Source organism: Calypte anna, chromosome 2, assembly GCF_003957555.1.
Source record: "Calypte anna isolate BGI_N300 chromosome 2, bCalAnn1_v1.p, whole genome shotgun sequence".
NCBI lineage: Eukaryota > Metazoa > Chordata > Aves > Apodiformes > Trochilidae > Calypte > Calypte anna.
This window is the reverse complement of record NC_044245.1, coordinates 12,828,540-12,849,968: the sequence shown is the minus strand read 5'-3', so window position 1 is coordinate 12,849,968 and position 21,429 is coordinate 12,828,540. Positions and strand designations below refer to the sequence as shown.

General features: G+C 40.6%; 1 protein-coding gene across 1 annotated transcript; it reads left to right on the top strand.

The window, feature by feature from the left end:
- Positions 1 to 6,089: 6,089 nt before the first annotated feature.
- Positions 6,090 to 15,260, top strand: KLF6 (Kruppel like factor 6). The gene is made up of 4 exons (XM_008503874.2): positions 6,090 to 6,561; positions 9,559 to 10,132; positions 11,823 to 11,946; positions 12,360 to 15,260. Exons 1-4 carry the CDS (start codon positions 6,460 to 6,462, stop codon positions 12,409 to 12,411), a joined length of 852 nt encoding a protein of 283 aa, XP_008502096.1. The 5' UTR covers positions 6,090 to 6,459; the 3' UTR covers positions 12,412 to 15,260.
- Positions 15,261 to 21,429: the final 6,169 nt, after the last annotated feature.

Below are 21,429 nucleotides of genomic sequence, written 5' to 3'. Positions count from 1 at the left end.
TGTTCTCCTGTGCCATGGCACCAAACAAACAAGTCAAGTTGCAAGGGCCAAAAGGTTCACCCCATGCCTTGTTAATAGGAAAGGTTCCTACTGTTGCAGCTGCAGTTAGGTACTTTTTCCCTCCTATGAACCACAGAAAGGGCTACTGTGGCACAAGAGAGAAACCTTTATGAAGTTTACAACCCACATAATGTACTTTACATAAAGTCAAAGCAGAAATGTTATGAGCTAGAAATGATACCCTGGGCCACCTAGTTCATTCCAAGGGAAGGCCTGCCTTTCTTGGCTAGGGCTTCCACACAATTCTTTGTCTAGTCTTGCCATGAGTAATTCACAGAACAGCAGTTTCACAACGACTCCAAGCAAGCCAGCTCTATGCCTAATTGGTCATTACAGCTTAGAAATACTTCTTTGCACTCTTCTATGAAAGTTCACAGTTACAGTACAGTTCTATATAAGTTGTATATACTTTTACTAAGCCTCACAAGCAGTTACTGAGATGGTCCAGATATTTCTAACAATCATTAGTCCTCTAGTTTTTCACTCCACAAAGTGATTGCTTCATGATGGGTTGCTTTTCTCATAGTTTCCAAAATTGGTCTGAATTAAATTTCCCAGCTTAAGCACTGTTAAATAATGGCCACTAATTAGCAAGGGAAAAAAGAATAAATGGTCGTATGAAAATGGTAAAATTCTCAGCGACACAGGTTTGAAGATTTTTTTTTAATAACTTAGATTGCTTTTCTATCATAACAATTTCTGTTCCTCTAGCTTGGGGAAGTGGGCAGTAACTTCCTAAGTTCATCCTAACAATGTGGCATAAGACAAGTTCCAGTTACTCATATTTGCTACTTCTTACATGCCACTTACCCTAAATCCCATCTTTCCTACAGATGCCTTGCAAAGAAAGCATACTTTTCTTTTTATTTCCTACTCATATTTAGAAAGAAAGGTTTGGATGACTACCTCTTTTTTTTTTTTTTTTTTTTTATGATCAGAAATTCAGGTCTTCTAGATCATGGAAGATTTTCTCCATTGCTAGAAAAGTTGTCCTCCTGAAGGTCAAACACCACAAAAATGAAAACTGTTAGCTTTCTGAAGTGCAATTTTTACTTATACTGTATAGGACAAATATTTTTTAATACTTTAAAATGCGTGATATTATCTATATCAGAAATCATGAGTTATCTATTCACTTAGAATTTATAAATACTAATAATGCTCTTGTGTACCATTAAGCAGATTGCTCCGCTGAGCCTCTTGTGGAAATAGGGTCTAATTTTTTTGCAAATACAGTCACCCAAGAAAAAGATGAAAGTGAATATATGTTTTGTTCATCAATATGTCCAGTAGCTAAGCACTGGGGAAGAGAAAGACCTAATGAAAGCAGAAAGACAACACCAGCACATGAGGAAACAAGTATAATGAATTGGTTGCAAACAGGCTGAGAATTAGAGGATTGTCACTTGTAATTACAGCACTGAGACACAGATTCACTTTTCCAGTGCCAGTTATGGAAATGGAAAAGTAATTGCTTTCAAGGTGAGGGTACGCAGACTTAAGGAAGACATTCTATGATACATCTGCCTGAAAAGAGGTTTGTCTGTTGATGCTTTTTATTCTAATGCTGTTTCTGGGTGATGATGGGGATGAGAAACCAGTTTCCTGAGCGCTACCTTCTCATGGACTCTTTAGGCATGTCTAGGAGTATAAAAGTGAAAACAGCAGCTTAAAAGCATAAACTCCAAGGCTAGCTGTAGAAATTACATAGCTCCAAGTTTGGTCTGAAGTGTGAAAAAAACAAACGACTCAAACAACCAACACACAATGGAAAAAAAAGCCACAACGCCTCTCTTTGACTCAGTTGTGGGTCATTGGTTCATGTTCTGTTCACATTAGCTAATGACATTTTTTTTCCTCCATTCTGGTTAATTGTTTACCAGTATTTGTAGGGCAACACATCACCTCTCCTAACTCTTCTCTGTGTCTGCTGAACAAGTTCACAACACATTTACCTAAATTCTTCCTCACTGTATTTTTGTCATTATTTCTTTTTTAACTCTCTCTCTGACTTAAGCTAGCTTATGGTTCAAAATGTTACTCTCTAGTTCTGACAGAGTGACAGATCCGGAATCACCCCACTTGCTTGCCTACTCATAGCAGTTCTATTTATATATCCTCAAAGAGCATTTACTTTATCTGTGGTAGAATCACATTGCATGCTAGTTTTCAATTTAGCAACTTACCACCTCGGAAGCAGATCGTTTCAAGTAGTGTTCTCTGCTAACCGACAATGCTTTCACACACTTGACACTCTTTCTCTCTTTTTCCCCAAATAAAGTCCATTTATCCTAATCAAACCACAAGCTATTGATTCCTGCCCATTTCATCTAACCTTCTTACATCTCTCTGTATGAGAAACACTTCTAGGAGTTTTTTTCTTCTTATTCTCAGTACTGCATACTGTGCAGAGAAAGTTAATGTGTCCTGTAAAAATGCATAAATATTCTCAGAACAGAGCAGGTATTTCCCCTGCCTCATGTGGAGCTCAGCCCACCTGGAAAACACCACCTGTCATCCACTACACTGGAGAGCTGATTTTCCAGGAACACTCCACCATCCCTAACAAAAGCAGTTACGATGGAGAAATGGTGGGGCACTTAATGTGGCAATATAGCGGTTCAGACAGAACCTTATTAAAATTAATGAACAACAAGCAAAAAAAAAAAAAAAAAAAAAAGCATTCAGGGCTTTTGTTTCTCTGCACATATTTGTAAATCAGTGGCCTTAAAGGCAGAAATTGGCTGATAATACTAAATTTTGGACAGTCCTGCTTAAAAGCCGTTGTTCAACCAGCAGGCAGAGCACCACTATTTGGAGTAATCCTATACCATTTGTACTAATTTTTGCCACTTTTATAAGTGACCTAGATCATAGAGTTAAAAACACGTTAATCACATACAGAATGAGAAGTCTCCAACTAGCTCTCCCTGATTAGGGACATACATACAGAATTAGCTGTAAAGAAGGTACATGAAATCTATGCAAGGAACTCAATAGCTGTAGTCCTTCTCTGCCCATTAGCACTGGCCATGCAGTACATATGCTTCAGTATCCTTCACCACTACCATCAACAAAGAGTTTTGTACTCTAAATCAGGTGGTATCTATCTCTGGAGATGTATTCCCAAGAGGCTGACTGATATTGGTTTGAATTTGTTTTTTTGTTTTTTACATTAGAACCTGTTTTCAATACAGGTTTCCAAGGTAAATTCTACCTTAGACTGTGACTCAAAATATCCCAGTGCTATGATAGGGATATTTTTCTACTATATATAGCTTGAAGAAAGTCATTAGGGACTAAATTATATCTTCAAGTATCTCCACTACTTCATTCTTTCCTCTTCTTTCATTTTGAAGCCTAATAAAATTTGTCCTAATGTTTATTATCCTCTGTAGACCACAATAAATTCCCTTTAACTCACATACCAATCTTTCGTTCCACCTGGCTGCTATTAGTGCCCATAGTTTCCCTTCAGCTTGTGTTCCATGGAACAGTCTCCTAAATCTAACCAGCATGTTACTGACTCACTGTTTCATTTTGATTCCTGATTAAAAACATACTGGGTAAAAACACTATGTCTGCTTACTTCACACAGTTTTACCCTTTGTTTCCTATCTGGGATTGACTTTTAGTTCTAACAATGCTTTTTCCTCTTTACAATTAAAATTTGTTAATACATCTTTAACTTAGAATTAACACATCCAGTGGCACATCAATGTCCTTTTAAAAGCCCAATGATAATGACCTAATCAAGTCAACATTTAATCCAGATGTAACTTTAAACAGTTTTTACTGTTGTAGTCACATATCTGCCATGGTTTTCTTTTATTAGGTTTATTTTTCCCTATGGCAATAATCTTAATGCTGCTCAACCAATCACATTCTGGCAGAGGCACAGAAAACCTTGTCAACTAAATATTTTATTAAAAGACCATTCTTTTTCTTTAGAATACTGTGCCTCCATCAATTTCCACCTGTTATCCTCAACTATCCATCACTGAGAGACACTGCCCATCTGAAGATAACCATACAAAATAAGATCCTTATGCTTCAAACTCCACATGGGGACAGTAAATCTCATCCAGTCTGTGACAAGCCCAGATCTCTCTTACATTAAACACAGCTATAAAGGGGAAACTGTAAAATAAAGAGTGGACAGTTGGATTCACTGTCACTATGTTTGAAAATAAAATCTTCTCCAAAGGAGCAGGTTAAACAAACACAAAGGATTTACAGAGTTATGTTACCACATTATATTTGACTGGAACCCACACTACCTTTCAGGCCACAAAATATTTAACTATAGAACTAAAAGTAAGTTCACATAAGGTGCATAATTTACCAACCTTAATAAGGTTGGTTGTTTTTTTTCTTCCTCACTTTCCTCCAGAGGATCTAATTTTGGCCACAAGCAGACACAAACCTATCTGCATTATCTGTTGCCCACCAGTTAATTTTGAACCCATATTTACATGTTCTGCCACAGTAAGCCAAGTAAAGAACTACTGGCTAAACCATGTGAGCTTAGTTCTCTGGATTTAGATGTTTTCAATCTTCAACACTGGGTTGTTTTTCCAAATATAAAATAATGCTCTAATTGGCATTAGGTTTGGAGTTTTGTTGTGTTTTTTTTTTTTTCATAGACACAGAAAACCCCAGCCACTAACACCAGCTGTTTGTTTATGGAATCACCATACTAATAGTTTATGACAGGCTGGAGGATGGAAAGCTAGACTGACATTTTCACACCTGCAATAACTAGCTCACAGAAGGCACTAGGCAAAAGAAACAAACATTAAATACTTTAGCTGCCATCTGTAAGTAACTAGCAAAAGATATAGAGAAAAGTGGGGAAATGGAAATAGAGTACAGATTACAATGGAAACATCAGCATAAAATTAGAAGTCCTTTTATTAAACACATTAGGAGCATTTGTTCCATGTGGTGGACTCTCTTGGAAAGCTAACTACCACATTTCCTTAAATCTTATTAAGACATCTGTATCATTGACAGCTCTAGCCTTAAAAAAGGCTGGTGATCTGACACCAGCACACAAATAATTATCTGTGCTTAGGCAGCTCTGTGGCCCTCGCAGGACGATGTTTTGTGCAGAGCCCCATCACAGCCACCACAACTGCAGCTCCCCCGCTCAGATGTCTACGAGGGCCTCGGCTGTGGCTTTGGGGGTAAGAAAGCAACTTTCTAATCCTCCTGTCCACTGGGAAAGCACAGCCCAGACCTGTAGAGTAAGTGCATTTCGCCTTGAAGCCTTGTGGGGAAGGCGCCACGGGGGGGGGGGAGGAGAATTTCACGGTGACCACCAGCACCCCCACACCCCCTGTTGAGACACACAGACACGGCCACCCCAACGCCACCGAAGGCCCGGCCAGGCACAGATCCCGGACACCGCCAGGAAACCACAACTCCCAGCTCCCGTCTCGCCTTGCACGGACACAGGAGACAGCTCCTCAGGCCGGAGAGCGCCAGACCTGGCCTCCTCCTCCCTCCGCCCCTTCATCGCGGCCGCCTCAGGGTGCGGGCGGCTCCGCAGCGCCCTCCCCGCCCGATAAAGGCAGCACAGAGCCGCACGCAGCCGCCTGCCCCGCTCCGCTGTGCGCTGCGCTGCTCCGCTCCCCTCCCCCGCCTCCCTCCTTCCCTTGCGCGCGGCCGCCTCGCGAGCACACACCTCCCCTTCCGAAAAAGCAGCCGCTTCCCCGCTTTATATACCCTGCTAAAAATAGCATGCCGCCCGGCCCGCCAATAGGAGGGAACGAATTTCGAATCGGGCCAATGGCGGGAGCCGTCACGGCCGGGCTCGGTCACGCCAGGAGGAGCCGCGATGCCTGCCGCGCGGTGATTGGGCGGCTCTGACATCATTGGCACGCGGGGCGCGGAGTGCGTGGCGAAGATTGGGCCGCGGCGGCAGGCGGCGTAATGGGATCACGCGGGGCGGGGGAGGGCGCGGGGGGCGGGGGCGGCGGCGCGCCGGGCAGAGCTTTGAATAGGGAAGTTTTGCAGGGGGTTACATTTGCAGCCAGCGCCGTGTTTGCAAATATTGAGTCCGCTCCTGCGCAAGTGTCCTCCGCCGGCCGCGGGAGGGGAGAGCCGCCGCGGCCGCCTCGGGAGACGTCCTACCTTGCTGTGCAATTAAACTTTGCATGAAACTTTGGGTCTTTTTTCCTCCGTAAGCTCCTCAAGGAATTAATATATTATATATAAATATATATACAATTTTTTTTAATATTTTTTTTTTCGTCTCTGGAGGAAGTGGGGGGGCTTGGAAACTGAGATCAGAGGTTTGACACCCCGCCGCACACACCCCTCAACCCCTGCACATAAAGGAGGCATCTGTATTTCTGGTAACCAGCACTGACTTTTGTTGTTGCAACTTGAGACATGGATGTTCTCCCAATGTGCAGCATCTTCCAGGAACTCCAGATTGTGCACGACACGGGTTACTTCTCAGCCTTGCCGTCCCTGGAGGAATATTGGCAACAGGTAAACGAGGATGTCGGTGTTGTTGTTGTTGTTGTCGGGGTGTTTTTTTGTGGGTTTTTTTGTGGTTTTTTCTCTTTTTTTAAGCTGTATTAAAGGATAAGCCGATTAACCCCCCCCCCCAAAAAAAAAAAAACAAAAACAAAACAAAAAATATCAGCAACGAGTTTGGGGAGAATTAAGCACAAATGTGTAGAGATGTTTTGAAGCAGGTGTTTCGGCTTGAAATCAGACGGATGTGTTTTGGGGAAGAGTTCCGAGGTGACTGTCAGGAGCTGCGCATCTCCGGCTCCCTTCACTGACCGCCCGGCCCTGCCTGCCTGGGGCTGTCAGCCCGGCGGAGGGCCCGGCCGCCCCGCTCCGCTCCGCGCTTCGCTCTCGCAGCCGAGCCCGGCGCTGCGCTTTCGCCTGCTCCACACCGAGTTCTGGCAAAAGTTTTGCGCTTGTACGAGGTCCAGACTCCACAGCTGGGTCTTGTCATTCGAGCTCCCTGCCTTGGCCAAATGCTGCTTTTCGCCCCTTCCTGTAGTTTTGGTGGGGTTTTTTTATTGTTGTTATTTTGTATTTTTATTTTTGTCCTGGCGATGATGGAGGGGGGGGAACAAAAAAAAAACCCAACAACAATCAACACAACAGGAACGTACGTATGCATATGCACACATCTCTCTGTGTGCGTGTGTATTTATATACATGTATGTACTGTAGCTGTGCCCAGCGCAGGGAGCTTCGCTGAGTCCCTGAGTTGTCAGTCATATGACAGCGATCTCCTTGTGCTAATTGCCTTGGTCGGGAAGGAGGAAGAACGGAGGCTCCTTCCCTTTCATGGACATATTGTGTTGTCTTTTTTTTTTTTTTTTTCTTTTTCCTGCTTTTTTTTTTCTGCCCTTTTTTTTTTTTTTTTTTTTCCCTCCCGTCCTTAGTTTGATCAGAACCCCGGGATGGCCGTAGCTGCCGTGGCCGATGACATGTTTGCGTCTCCCGGCTGGCTGAGGGGATCGGGGCCGCTGGATCCGCTCCCCAGCTGGGAGCAGCTCAGCCCCGTCACCGGATCAAATACCTGCTTCTTTTTCAGAAGGACGAAGGAGCCTGTCCGAGAAGGTTGCAATACAAAGTCTTAAAACCTTCACATGCCTTGTATGCAATCCCGTGCTTTGCTGTGTTTTCCATTTTTTTTTTTTTTTTTTCCTTCCCTCCCCCCCCTCCCCTTTCAAAGAGGCAGCTCCATAGGACGTGATTGAAATGGAGCTAAGTAGTTTCCTTCAGGCATTTGGGTTTTTGGCGAAGGGCCAGCCCTCCTTCCCAGTAGCTTTCAGAGGCATTTAAACTCGGAGAGCGCTTCGCTTCGGTCCCCATTACTAGTCTACCTAATAAGGAATTTAAATTAGACGAGAATATGAAAGTTTAACAAGATCTTCATATGCATTTTTTACGTTTTCATGGAAAATCAATACACTATTGTGTTGTCCCTGTCGAAACCTTTTTAATATGTGTTGCAACTCAGTTGCCTAATTATAGATGAATATGTAAATATTGTGAGCAGCAGTGGGCTTGTTTCTGGGGTTGTTTGGGTTTTTCTTTTTCCCAAATTTTGCTCACACTCCTGGCCTGGCCAGAACATGTGACCCAGTTTACTTGAGCAGTGCTGGGGGAGAAAGGAGGGTACTCCCGTAGCAGATCTGCTCTTGGACAGATGGGAAGGGTCTGGGAGGGGAATGTGTGGCATTCGGGATCAGGTTTTGCTGCTCGGTTTGGAAGAGATGATCTTGCTAAAATAAGTAGAGTTTGGTATGGAAACTTGTGTCCATTTTCTGTGTAATGTTTCTTATATGGATCATTTCCTATAGTGGAAAGATTAATCCCAACACATCAGCTTGTTGCCATAACAGTTCCTACCTTTTTTTGTTGTTGTTGTCATTCTGCACTGAAAATGGCTAAAATGTCAGCAGGGTGAATTGAAATTGAAAACCACAGCTTCACCCAATTAGGGTGGTTTTGTTTTTTGTTTTGTTTCATTTCATGGAGTGGAGGGTAATGCAGTTGGGGGGGGAAGCAGTCCATGTACTGTTGCATGTATATTTGAACAGAGTACTTTCTTGGCAGATGGTCAGGGTTTTAAAAGGAAGTCTCCTTTGGCATTGCGTGAAAGAAAGAGAGAGATGACTCATACAGTTGCACTCTTGGCCAGTAGATAAAGTTCTTTTTCATTGTGGGACTCCCAGCAGGACCTCAGAGTAATTTCCCGTTTTCCATCCTATAGACTAGGACATTGCTATTCTGGAACTTTTTTCTTCCTTCTTCTCTGTAGTTGAAGTTCTCTGTGTTCCTCTGTACACGCATGGGAGCCGTTTGAGTTATGTGGCATGCATGCCAGAACACTTGGAAATGACATTCTTTGAAAGTCGAGTGTGCTGTGTTCTCATGCACAGGAAATGGGAGGATGTCTGCTGCTCCATTGATGTCCCCAGAAGACGGGCCAGCAGCTCCACAGCCATGCTGAAATGTGGCTTTGTTTTCTGACACAGCGTTTGGGTTTTAGCTGCATGTCAGAGCACATTGTGTTCGGTTGGGTCCTTTCAGCCTCGTGTTTGTGTGAGGGAGATACAAAACAAGTTGAAATTAGACGAGGCGCAAGAGCAAAGTGTAATTATTTGTGTGGTGCTCTGTGGTCCTTTTCAACGTCAGCCTACTGAAAACACAGATTTTGTGATGAGAGTGATGATAATTTGATTGACTCATTAGAATGCTATTTTGGAAACCAAAGCTGACTTGCACCTTTAGCTGGGTGTTTGAACTCCTGCCCAGGTCTCGAAAACTGATTTCTTTTCATCATAGCAGTCACCTAGTTACAACTGGAGGAGCCTTTAATTTGTTTTGAACTTAGAAACCTCAAATCGAACATACCGCATTCCTGCATGCTTTTTGAAGTGTTAAATACAATTGGGTTTATTCTTAAGCAAGCTTGTAACTTCTCTCTTTCTTCTTCCTCCTCTTTTCACGTAGACATGTTTGGAGCTGGAACGGTATCTTCAAAGTGAACCCTGTTATGTTTCTGCATCTGAAATCAAATTTGATAGCCAGGAGGATCTCTGGACCAAAATTATTCTGGCACGTGAGAAAAAGGAGGAATCTGAACTGAAGAACACATGTGTCCCAAAAGAGGACAATCTGACTAGTCAGAACTTAGAGACCAACAGTTTGAATTCTGACGTGAGCAGTGAATCTTCAGACAGCTCTGAGGAGCTGTCTCCCACGACAAAGTTTACCTCTGACCCTATAAGTGATGTTTTAGCCAGTTCAGGAAATTTGAGTTCATCTGTCACTTCCACTCCCCCTTCATCTCCTGAGCTGAGCAAGGAGCCGCCTTCCCAGCTATGGAATTGTACGCCGGGTGAATTGCATTCACCAGGGAAAATTCGTACCGGTACTGCTGGAAAGACTGCAGAAAAAGGTACACCCGGCAACGGTGACACCTCACCAGATGGCAGAAGGCGTGTTCACAGGTGTCATTTTAACGGTTGCAGGAAAGTTTACACCAAAAGTTCACACCTGAAAGCACATCAGCGCACTCATACAGGTTAGTAACCGTATACTTATTAAGTGTTGGCAAGTACTGTAGGGAATACCCCTGACCATGATGGTGTTATGGCATTACACAAGCACTGGGTGGGAGCCCAGGTTTGGAGAGATGATGTAATAGTAGTAGAGGCTTACCAGCACAGACGACCTCATTTCCTCATTCTCCTTGTAAGTGAGCTGAAGCCAAGATAGTTGGTGGTAGATTAGTGTGCTGTCATAGCAAATAGGAGCCACTTGTCTGAATGGGTGGTAGCTGGGAAGCTGCAGCAGCATGTGGTCTTCAGGGGCAAAGGTCTAGCCAGGATAGACACTAGGCCTTTGTAGACTTCTGTTTCTAAAGCAAAAGCGAGCTGAGACTTTCTTGCAAAAAAAAAAGAAAGTCATATCCAGAAGTTGGTCAAATCACAAAAAACTGCAAGAGCTTGTTTTCATGGTTCAGACTACATTGGGTCTATTCAGTCAGACATCCCAAGGCCTTGATTATGTACAGTTATAGCTGTAAAACCTTAAAGAGTTTTGTGCACCATTGTTATCAGCAGAAATCTTGGAAAGCCACAGTGTGTTGTAGTCCTTTTAACATACTTGCCTAATTGGACTTACTGTCTTACTGTATGATTTCATCCAAAAATGCTGAGCAGCTGAGCAATACTGAGCATTTTATTGTTATAGAACCTGAACTAAAAATATTAATCCTGCATGTTATTGGGAAAGAAAGTGAAGTAGACACTTCAGGGCTCTTGTAAATATTTTATGGTTGAAGTAGCATGCTGATTTACTTGCTTGAATGTTATTTGACATCTCTTTATGACAGCAGTTAGACATGTAGAGCTGTTGCCTTGATTCAATAGTCATCACTTAACATGAGGAATTGGCCTGGCATTCTTGATGCACCAATCCAAAGGCCTCTATGGTGTTTTTTCCCCTAAAATGTGAAAAGAGGATTCAAGGAAAAGATCCTATTTTGGCTCATGAGCTCAGCATTTTGTGGCTTTTATGGGAAGTCTGAGCAAGCTCGGATGCTCCCATTGTCATGCAGAAGTCAGATAAAACAAGATTATTTCAAGAGGAAAGAACAACTTCAACTGAAACCGTGGTGGTTGAGTAGGCATAAATAGCTACCAGCCTCAGAAGTACTGCAGAACTGTTGTCCCTGGTGCTGTCTGGCTGAGAACATTCCTGTGAATGGAAGTGGTATTCTTGAATGCTGAAATAGCATTCGAAGTGGTGTGCAGGCTTTTCAAAGAATCTGCAGGTGTATGAATGGCAGAGGACTTTGATGCAATACAGTAGACTCATTGCATTTTGGAGACTAGCTTCTCTTGCTTTAATCACCTTTATAAGGTGAATGGTACCTGTCTGGGAGTAAACCTGCCATTATGGATGAACAGGAATGATAGAAGGTTTGATTTCTTTGTTTCCTGTGAGCCTGTTTAATGCTTTTTTTTTTTTTTTTTTTTTTTTTAAGAATGAGATGATTTGATGTGCTGTTGCAGTCAAATAGTTAAGTAGGAATCATGTGAACAAATTTTGTAAGCCTTCTTTGCCTACATGTTCTGAGGCATTCAGATAGGTTAAATAAAATTTCCTGTCTTTGGGGGTGGTGAAGGTTTACATAGAAAATGAATAGTATGGCACCTATCTTCCTTTGAATGAAGTAATGACTAACATGTAACCTGCTTTCTTTGTAGGGGAAAAGCCTTACAGATGTTCATGGGAAGGGTGTGAGTGGCGTTTTGCAAGAAGTGATGAATTAACCAGACACTTCAGAAAGCACACTGGTGCCAAGCCTTTTAAATGTAGTCACTGTGACAGGTATGTGACTGAAATACACCTTTTTAAATAGCTATTTTTAATGCTACTTGGAGAGTGAGTCTAGGTTGCCTTTCACTTGAAAAGAAATCATTTGGGAGCACAACTGTGCCTGGGATTATGGTATACTTAGACTGGAAAACAAAACCTTCCGTTTTACTAATCATGCGGATGTGTCTTTTAGCCCAATGTTGTAGATGGGTGTTGGGAAGTCCCTAAAGTTACAACTCAGCAGAGTGCCTGAGTGCCCACAGACACCTTGAGTGCACCTGTGTATCCAGGGAACACCAAATGCCTCTTCCACCAGCCATGTTTTGGTGTGGCAGAGCAAGGGGGGGGGATGCCTCAGCCACGCGTACCACGTCTTGCGTGCCAGCAAACATGGGCTAATGCACAGCTTGACTCTTGCCTTGCAGGTGTTTTTCCAGGTCTGACCACCTGGCCCTTCACATGAAGAGGCACCTCTGAATGGGTCAAGAGGTGAATCCTGTGGGCTAAGAGGCGTCAAGGTTGAAGAGCCTTGAACAGAGGGATGCGTGTTCCAGCCAAAGCATGCCATTTTGCACCCTACCCAGTTGCCTCCAGGACCTCACTTCCTTGAAGGTCTTTTGAGGGCTAATAAGTCACGTAAGAAACGGCATAGCAACTGCGGTGCGTGATGTTTGGGGTTTCCTGGACTCATACACTGGTATCTAACCTTCTGAGTGGCTCCTAAGCCTTTGCCGTGAGCATGTGCACTGAGAATGTTAATGATTGGGTGACTGTATGCGATGAGGATCTTTTGATGACTGTATGCTGAGGCACATTTTTTTCTTGTGGTTGTTTTATAACTGTAAGAGAAAAAAATAGTCTGAATGTCTTGTATGTGAGGAATATCTCATGAGATGGAACGACCACCAATCATTTCCAAGGGGTGGGGGGAGGGGTGTCTGCACCTTTTTAGAGGGAAAACAGAGAGGGAAAGGGGGGAATAAAAAGAGTCAGGATGCCAGAATGGAGATGGGGGACCTCCCCGTTCCTGTGTGAGAGGAGCTTTAGTTGTCTGGTGCAGCTATTAAACGTGCAATGTGTCAAGTAGCTTGTTTTACTTGCTACAGAGCTCATTTGTAATCCATTGTATAAGCTGTGTATTTACAAATGTAACACAACTATAACTTTTCATTATAATACAAAGGTTATTGCATGGTTCTGGGGAACTATATGCTTTTCCATTCTTTAATCAGGACTGCAATTTTGATTCCAGTTAAGAGCAGCTAAAATACAATTGGTCTAATATTACATAATGTATGGAACATGAATAATTTTTTCTGTTGGGTGGATAAAACCACTATTGGTTAGAAACTGATTTTTCTCATGCAGCTAATTTTTCTCTTATTTATGCCTTGAGGACTAACTTCTGGTTTTCTAGCTGTTAATGCACTGTTGACCTTAATAATGGTGCCTTATGCAAGTGACCTTCTCTAGTAGGGGGTCTTATACAGGGGTATGGGTGATGCATGCTTTATTAAGGCTCTCTTTTCACCTGGCATTGTACTGTATCAAATGTATAATATGAGGGGAAAATAAGGTTACTTCCAGGGTCCTCCTTCACAAAGACAAATATAGAGAAAAGTCGTTCATGTCAGTACAGTATTTGTTTAACTTAGACAATTTGACTGTGTTACAGTATAATGCATATGCCAATTGAATACCTGACCAGTTCTGCCACCTTGAGACTTTTTTTATATTGACCTTGCACAACAACTGTGTATATACACACCCCAACTGTACTTAATATGTCAAGTTTTCATACATATTAAAGATACAGAAGTATTAAAAGATGTATTTGCTTAAAAGGCACAAGTTTCACATCTATATATCTAGCTATCTGTTGGTCATACAGAAAGAAACTATATTACTTTTTTTTTAAAAGTGGGCAGAAAAATAATTGTGTATGTATATTTGTGTGTACAGTCTGTGTATGTGTGTATATATATAGATAATATATAAATATTTTTTTTAAAATGAAAAAAATTAGAATACATAGCTAGAAAATGCCACAGCCCATCAAAATATTCCCTTCCCCCTGCAATACAGTCATTAAGGAGACAAAGAAATGAAAGATACAGTTATTAAAATCTAGCATTTTTAGAGGCTTTACCTTTAGCTTAATGGTATGCTAAAGGCTTTGTTGGCATTCAGTCCTTCTCAGACTGCTGACTGTGTTTTGTAGTTATTAGGTTGTCTGGAATAGCGTATATGTGGCCATTTAAGAATGATATGAACCGAATATTGGCATGCTAAAAGAATATTAGCTGTGTGCAGATGAAGTACACTCGGGTTTTGGCCTTCCAGTTTACTGGGGGACCTGTGAGTGGGATAGTTGTTGTGGTGGTTGAGCTGTAATTTTACATAGTTCAGCTAAAATGAAGACTGTTTTTTTTTCTAGAGTAGAAATAGTCTGTCCAAAAGCAGGTTTTTGGTTTTGTTTGGGGTTTTTTTTGGGTCTTTTGGTTTTTGGTGTTTTGTTTTGTTGTTGGTTTTTTTTTAACCAGCTCACTACAGTCTATTGAATGAAACACGTGATCTGTTTTCTTTTTCTATTTATTATTGGTCTTGCTTACTATGCTAATATTTTGGTATATCTTCCTGGAAATGTATGTAGATAAGTGGTTTAAAAAAAAAAAGTATATGCAAGTGATCTGGTTCTGAGGAACACACAGGCTTAAATCGTTCACATTTCATTTTTGGTTTAAATTGCCTGAAAATGCACTTTTTTTTTTTTATTTCCTCCCCCCAAACAAACATTTCCCAGAAAACTGATTTCTCTTTAGGGTTAGGTTTTGTTGTGGTATTTAACTCCTTTTTTGCATTGTCCTTGGCTTAGCCATACCTTTTATAAATAAGAAAGTAAACAAAGGCAAAAACAAACAAACAAACCAACCCCAAACAAAAAAAAAATTAAACTTGCACTGGCTTGTCTCAATTGTGAAATAACATCAGACTTGTGTGGATGGGGTGGGGCTGTGTGCCATATGTCAAATGCCTGTAATTTTCTTAATAAGCAAGTACACTTTGTTCAGGTGATAACTGAGCCTCAATCAAGCTGAAAAAAAAATAAAACATTTTTGCTTGAAATTTAAGAAGAAAATGTTTCTATTAGTGAAATTTCTTTTTTTGTTTTTGAAGCACCCTGTTATCTAAAGAATCTCTTTGTAAGATTTTTGTAAAAATTTTGTTTTACAAGATTTTATTTGAAATTGTTTTTTGCAAGATTGTTATATTTCTGTATGAATGTATTTTTTATTGGAATAACATAAAAAGAAATTCTTATCAGCATCATGTGTCTGGTTTCATCTTTCTCCTCCCTGACATTCTGCACACCAAATGACACTTTGCCTTGAGTCATTTAGTCACAGGTACAAAAACTTTGGGTGAGATCTCATCGTGGAAGACAAGCCCCAGCAAGAAAATCTTTTTTGGCAGTAGAAACTGCAAGTTCTTCTGTATCTGAAAAGCTGGTTTTGACTCATCTTTTGTCTCAGTGGAATAAATAGTTAACACAATTGTTACTGCAAGACTTCACCTTTATGCCAGATTGTTTGTTGTGAGGAGGTTAATGAGTGTTGGACAAGTTCTGCATGTGGGAAAGAAGATTCTGTGGGCATTTAAAGTGAAGGAAAACACCAAAAAGGCAATGGCTGGGCTGGAGGCACCTGTCCTTAACTTCTACTGCATTGTGGGCATTAGAACTGCCCAAAACCTTGAAGGTGCTATTGTGGGAAGGAATGCAAGGAAGGAGCCATGTGAGGTCTGCCTGGCCCAGATGCACAAATGTAGGGCTGACCTGACTCGTGCTGGTGGTGACCTTCAGTCAACCAAACACAAGCCTCTCTGTGAACTGCATTTTTTCAGAGCAATGGTTCTTCAAAGCATGCCTGGCATGTACACTGAATTCAGACATATGCAGAACTTGTTTTCATGGTGCCTTGTTGCTTCTGCTTCACTCATGCTGGTGTTAAAAATCCCTTAAGTAAAATCATGGGTAGAAACAGCATATATATGATGAGAAACTGTATTTGAATATGTGAGTTCAGTTCATGGTAATTGAATGTTTTTAGATTGGAAATGGTCTAAAAATTATGCAGAAAAAAACTGAATAAATAAGGATTGAGGTAGAAGTATTACAGAGGAGAGACCCTTGCCACCTATCTCAGTCCTGTAGCAGGCTAGGAAGAAGGAAACATGAATCTATACAGGCAAGGAAGAAATGGCAACTTAAGCAAATTTTTGGCCTGCAATGAGAGCAGTATATTAGATACCTGGTACAACATCTCACACAATCATGAAGGGCTTCTGGGAAACTTAGTTATAGTGGGAATAGAAATAGAAAAGGCTACAGAGGTTTAAGGATTGTGACATTTTGCCTCCTCATCTATATACACTGTAGAAATGGAAATATTTATGAAGAACTGAGCTTGACCTTGAAGGTTCTCCACCCAAAATGCTCAATGGGTGTGTAATACAGAACAAGGATTGGCAAATTTTTGCCTATTGGGTGTGTCATCTAGGGCTGTGTCTTGCTGTACCTTCTAAAAAAAAAAAGTCCTGATAACTTCATTATTAAGGATGTTATGAGATCGCACCCTTTTTCTTTCCCTCAGAGAGACTGAGCTGAAAAAACAGCATTATTCAGGGAAGGGAGAAAAAGCAAACAAACAAAAAAAAAACCCACTAGTGAAAGAGCTGTTGGGCAATAAGGAAACTGCAAAGCAGAAAGTAATAGCCATTTCAGGGTTAGTGCATTTCAACATATTACATCTACTGCAGACTTGCTTAATTCCAGATTTTGAAATGCAGAGCAGATGGGAAGGAATGACAATTTGAGGGTGAAGAAGTCAGGTGTCTTAGGTATGGACCTGGGTGAGTTGCTTCAGCAAGTTCCAACAACTACTGAGGTTAACAAGGTGAAAATATGGACAGAGCCAGTGAGCCAATATGTTAGCTTCTTATTACAAATGTTAGATATGTTTGTGCACTCAGGCACACAAGTGCATGCAAATACCAAGATGAAACAGCCAGAATCCAAAAACTGAACCTGTTTTGGTGTTTGTTTGGGGGTTTTTTCCGCTCTTGGCTGTGAAAAATTCTGTCACACAAGTGGTCAGTGAAAGCAGGGTGTATCACAGTTCACCACCTTATTTGAACAACTGTGTAATATGAATACAACATGGCTTTGAAGTTCACAATAGACAAGTGGTTGATTTCTTAAAGCGGATGTTCACGTTGTTTAGAAGTTACTGTCTCCCCTCTTAAGTGTTACTGTGATTTGGTGCAAACTGAATCTAGAATAGTGCCTGTTAGAGCATGTTGAAGACAAGCTGTATTTTGTTCTTTCCTCTTTAGAGATCATTTATGGTATTTCTGCCTTTGTGTCTGTCTCTTGCCTCTTCCATTTTTCTAAACTAAAGCATTTGCTCTTTATTTTCTGCACTGAAAGCTCTGAGGAATAAAAACAACCTTTGTAAATTGCAGAAATATCAGCAGCAAAATTACAAACAAGGAGAATGGAAAAAATGTTCCAAAAAGTAGCTAAAAGTTATTTATGCAGCACCAAAGCACCAAAGGTTTAAACGATCTTACATATTCACACAACAGGGAGAGACAGCCCTTAATGAGAGGAAAAGTTCCATGGTCCATGCATCACAAGTCTCCTTAGTCTTGTCTATAAAGAGGAGTTAAGGTAGGCTGAAACACTGAGGGGAGCTCTGATGGAACAAGAGTAGGATGGAGAGATGTGGAGGACACGGACAGTTAAAGGCTTCCTCTCTGTTTTTTAAAGGCTAAAATGACCTGCATTTCCTCATTACTCCTCCATTTTACACATATTCCTTGGAGACAAAATGACTTGGATAGGAAATCTCTGCAATCCTTCTTAACCGATTTTTTAAATCTTTGTTTCCTCAGGTAGCAGATTATTGAGTAGGAAACACCAATACTCTAGTTCTAGTTCTTTATTTCTGGTGACAAGAGGTTACCAAGCAGCTCATACCCCTGCAGAAGTTTGCCTGCTTGTGCTTCATCCCATGGGACTGTGTAGGCAAGAGGCATTAACAGGTACTTCTGAAATAAAGCCTCTGACAAGGCAAGAAAGTCTGCTGAGATTATACAGTCCAAGGCAATAGTATCTTCATTTTTTTTTCCTTGAGCTCTTTTACCTCTTCCGTGGCTGTTTCATCCCTTATTCATGGTCCCTAGATATATGGCATTTATTTTTGATCTAACCCATAGCAATACTGTCTCACAGCCATTTGAGCTCTTACATATAAGGGAGAATGTGCAGAGTATTGCTTTTGCACATAGGTCTGCAGAGGTTTAATCAGTCTAGGGTTCATTGGAGCTACCCTGGGAAATAAGGGTTAGCAGGTTCATGCATTAATACGGTGAGGCCTTGGTCAAAAGCTCATTTAAGTCAAGGAGAAATTCCTCACTGAATTAAACTTGCTCCAAATGCAGTTATATTTTCATGGAGCTGAACATGAGGAGGAGGCACATTTGAAATCCATTCAGAAGCAAATTTTCAGTCAATGACATTTATGACTATATTTTGTCCATTTCCCATGAACATTTGATCACTGGAATTTATGAGTACAAGCATGGCAAAGCAGATTTTTTCAACAGAAACGTGATTATTTTTTTTCCTGAAATTTATTTTTTATTGCAGACTGATAATAAACCATGTAATTTGTTCTGTAGTTTCAGTTACACAAAAGCTACATAACAATTTTGTAAGTTATAGCAGTGACTATATTGAAGTGTGATGTTTTCAATACGAATACTTAACAAATGGTTAGCTGAGAAATTATTAACTGAAGAAATTAACAGGATTTGTAGGATACCATAGCAACAAAGGTGACCTGTGGCTTTAGAAAAAAAATGCTGCATCAGATAGAAGCCAGCATGTTTTGTTAAAATAAAACTATTGAGAATTTGAAATTGATGCTACAGATTTGTTGTGTTCTTGAAATATAGGTTTATAATTTATCCCAGGAAAAATAACTCCATAAAGCAAAACCACTGAGGTGTTTTAAGTTGATCTATTATGCGGAGGTGTCTAGTGCAGCCATTTTCGATTGGTGTCATGATAGGAAACAGATGGTATATGTGTTTATGTTTAACATTTAAGGAGGTATAGAAAGCAGTTGGGAGGTGATGTATTTTGTTAATGGGCAAGTAAAGCCTCATATGTATGGTTAAAATAGATGTAAAAAACAAGCAACATTTTTTCAGCACAAATGAGGCGATGCAGCAACACGCTTAAGCAGATTTATTTGACTTGTTTCACTTTAAATAATTTTAATGAGAAATTCTCTAAATGTTTTTGAGCAGAGATAGAAAGTAATCTGGTAACCACATGTCTTGATGTAAGCCAAGCTGTTCTTTAACAGCACTTTATTTCAATACAATATAAATTTAGCTGGAATTAGCATTGCTGAATATTAGTCCCTCAGTGCCTCACTTGTTAAACCTCCATATTCCTTTTATTGCCTCTGTGCATTTCAGAAGCAGAGTGTGTGGTCAGTTCTGGATAAAGGCAAATTATCTAACAAGGCTGAGGAAGGCAATGTATTTGCTGAATTCTGTAACATAACGAGCACATCAGTAATAATTCAGGGAGGTAGCAGATCTGCACTGGATATACTAACATATTTTTCCTGTAATCTGCTACCTTTTGGAAGTGATACTGAATATATCAGAAATCTAGTTAAGCATGCAAAGCTGTATTTTTCTGAATTTTATGTGCTACACCTTACTGTATGTTATTTCATTTATAAGATTTATCTTTGAACATGCAGTGATAGTCAGACTATTGTTCATTTCCAAGCCTCACTAGGCAAGTTACTCAGTCTTCTAGGTTTTCCTTTACTTATTTTAGCTAACTATGAAAAAGACACTGAGGGTAACTGTGTTTTAGTAGATCCTCACTGTAATTAATTAGTCATCAGCAGTAGATGTATTAGCAGTAGTAGTCAGACATGCAGAGGAGGCTGACATCTTACTGCGGTGAGCCTACAGAGAGAAAGACTCTTCCATCCAGGTCCTGCCTAACTAAACAAGGCCATATTTGGCATTATCTACATGCAAAGAATAAGAAAATAGTTTTGCAAACTGTTCTGATTATCTCAGTGGTTTTCCTTTTCCTGGTCAGACAGATAATGCTGTTGATAGTTTACCATAATTCCATTCAGTCCCACCTGCCTGTCACAGATGTACTCTTTCTGGACACCGGGATGAGAAATCAACATGCAGAGCCCTGAGTTTCAATGCATTTTTTGGTGGGAGCTTGTAATGCCTGTCCCTATCTTACATTTCTAACAACTTTCCTCTGGCAATAACTTTGGTATATTCTATGTGAAGTACTTTGGACCTACTGAGATTTCTTCTTAATTTTAAAAAAATTTAAGAATTAATCTTTATTCTCACAGATGGAAAAGAATAAATAAGAAGTGCAATAATGCTATAGTATTAATGGGATTTGAGCCTCAGTAGGAAATAGATGCATTATTCATAAGGATTGATGGTCTGTAGTGTCCCAATGGCCCCTTGGGGGGCCTGGGAGGTATTAGACTAGTTGCTGCAGAGAGGGCTTCTCTAATGCTCAATAAGCTAAACTAAAAATATTTCTAGAATTACAAAGCAAAAACTAATCAAATCCTAAATATAAACATGATGATACAAATCCACCCCCTAGTTATCTCCAGCAACCACCCTGCCTCAAAGGCTTGTCAGTGACTTCTCCCTGATTATCTTCCATCAGGCAGTAGGGAGGCACTGAACACCACAGTGGATCTGCACAGCAAGGAGCCGCAGGTGAAATCCATAGCACTGTGCTTGCTGCTAGCCTGGCCCTGCTCTGCCAGCCCCAGAAAGGGCTGCAAGAGACAAAGGGATGCAGTGTTTACACAGCGCCTGTGAAGTCCTCTGTAGCTTCTCCTAATTTCCATCCTCAAAGTCTAAACCACAGATGTTTCATAGGAGAAAACAGCCTGGATGCCTGTAGGTAAATATTATGCAGTAGCATGCAACAAAGAAGCTGACTGAGGAAGATTTCTGCAATAATTTCTTCAGCACTTACACAGATGGGATATACCCAGTCTCTGGTCTCTGTGTTCTGTGACAGAATATTATTTATCTTAACAATAATAGACAACTTAGAAAAAAAAAAAAAGAAAAGAAAAAAAAAAAAAAAAAAAAAAAAAAAAAAAAAAAAAAGTCTATTAGTATATTTTTCATTTATCCAAGCAGCTTAGGCACTAGAGTTTGAATGAATGTCTGTCTGAGAGGCTAAACCTGCGAGTCACTAAACAAATGTAACTGTGTAATTCAATATTTAAAAGTATCTTTTTCATTAGACATTAAGTATCTTGGGATAATGGTGAGGTCATAAAAGACTAATGTGTTTGGCCAAGAAAAAGAATAAGATTCATAAAAGAAAAAAGAGCTGTG

Bases quoted from the DNA above. Each gene is read 5' to 3' on its own strand.
- KLF6 (XM_008503874.2), top strand. From the start codon at position 6,460: ATGGATGTTCTCCCAATGTGCAGCATCTTCCAGGAACTCCAGATTGTG. The intron at 6,562-9,558 runs GTAAACGAGGAT...CTTTTCACGTAG, and splicing joins TGGAGGAATATTGGCAACAG to ACATGTTTGGAGCTGGAACG. The intron at 11,947-12,359 runs GTATGTGACTGA...CTTGCCTTGCAG, and splicing joins AAATGTAGTCACTGTGACAG to GTGTTTTTCCAGGTCTGACC.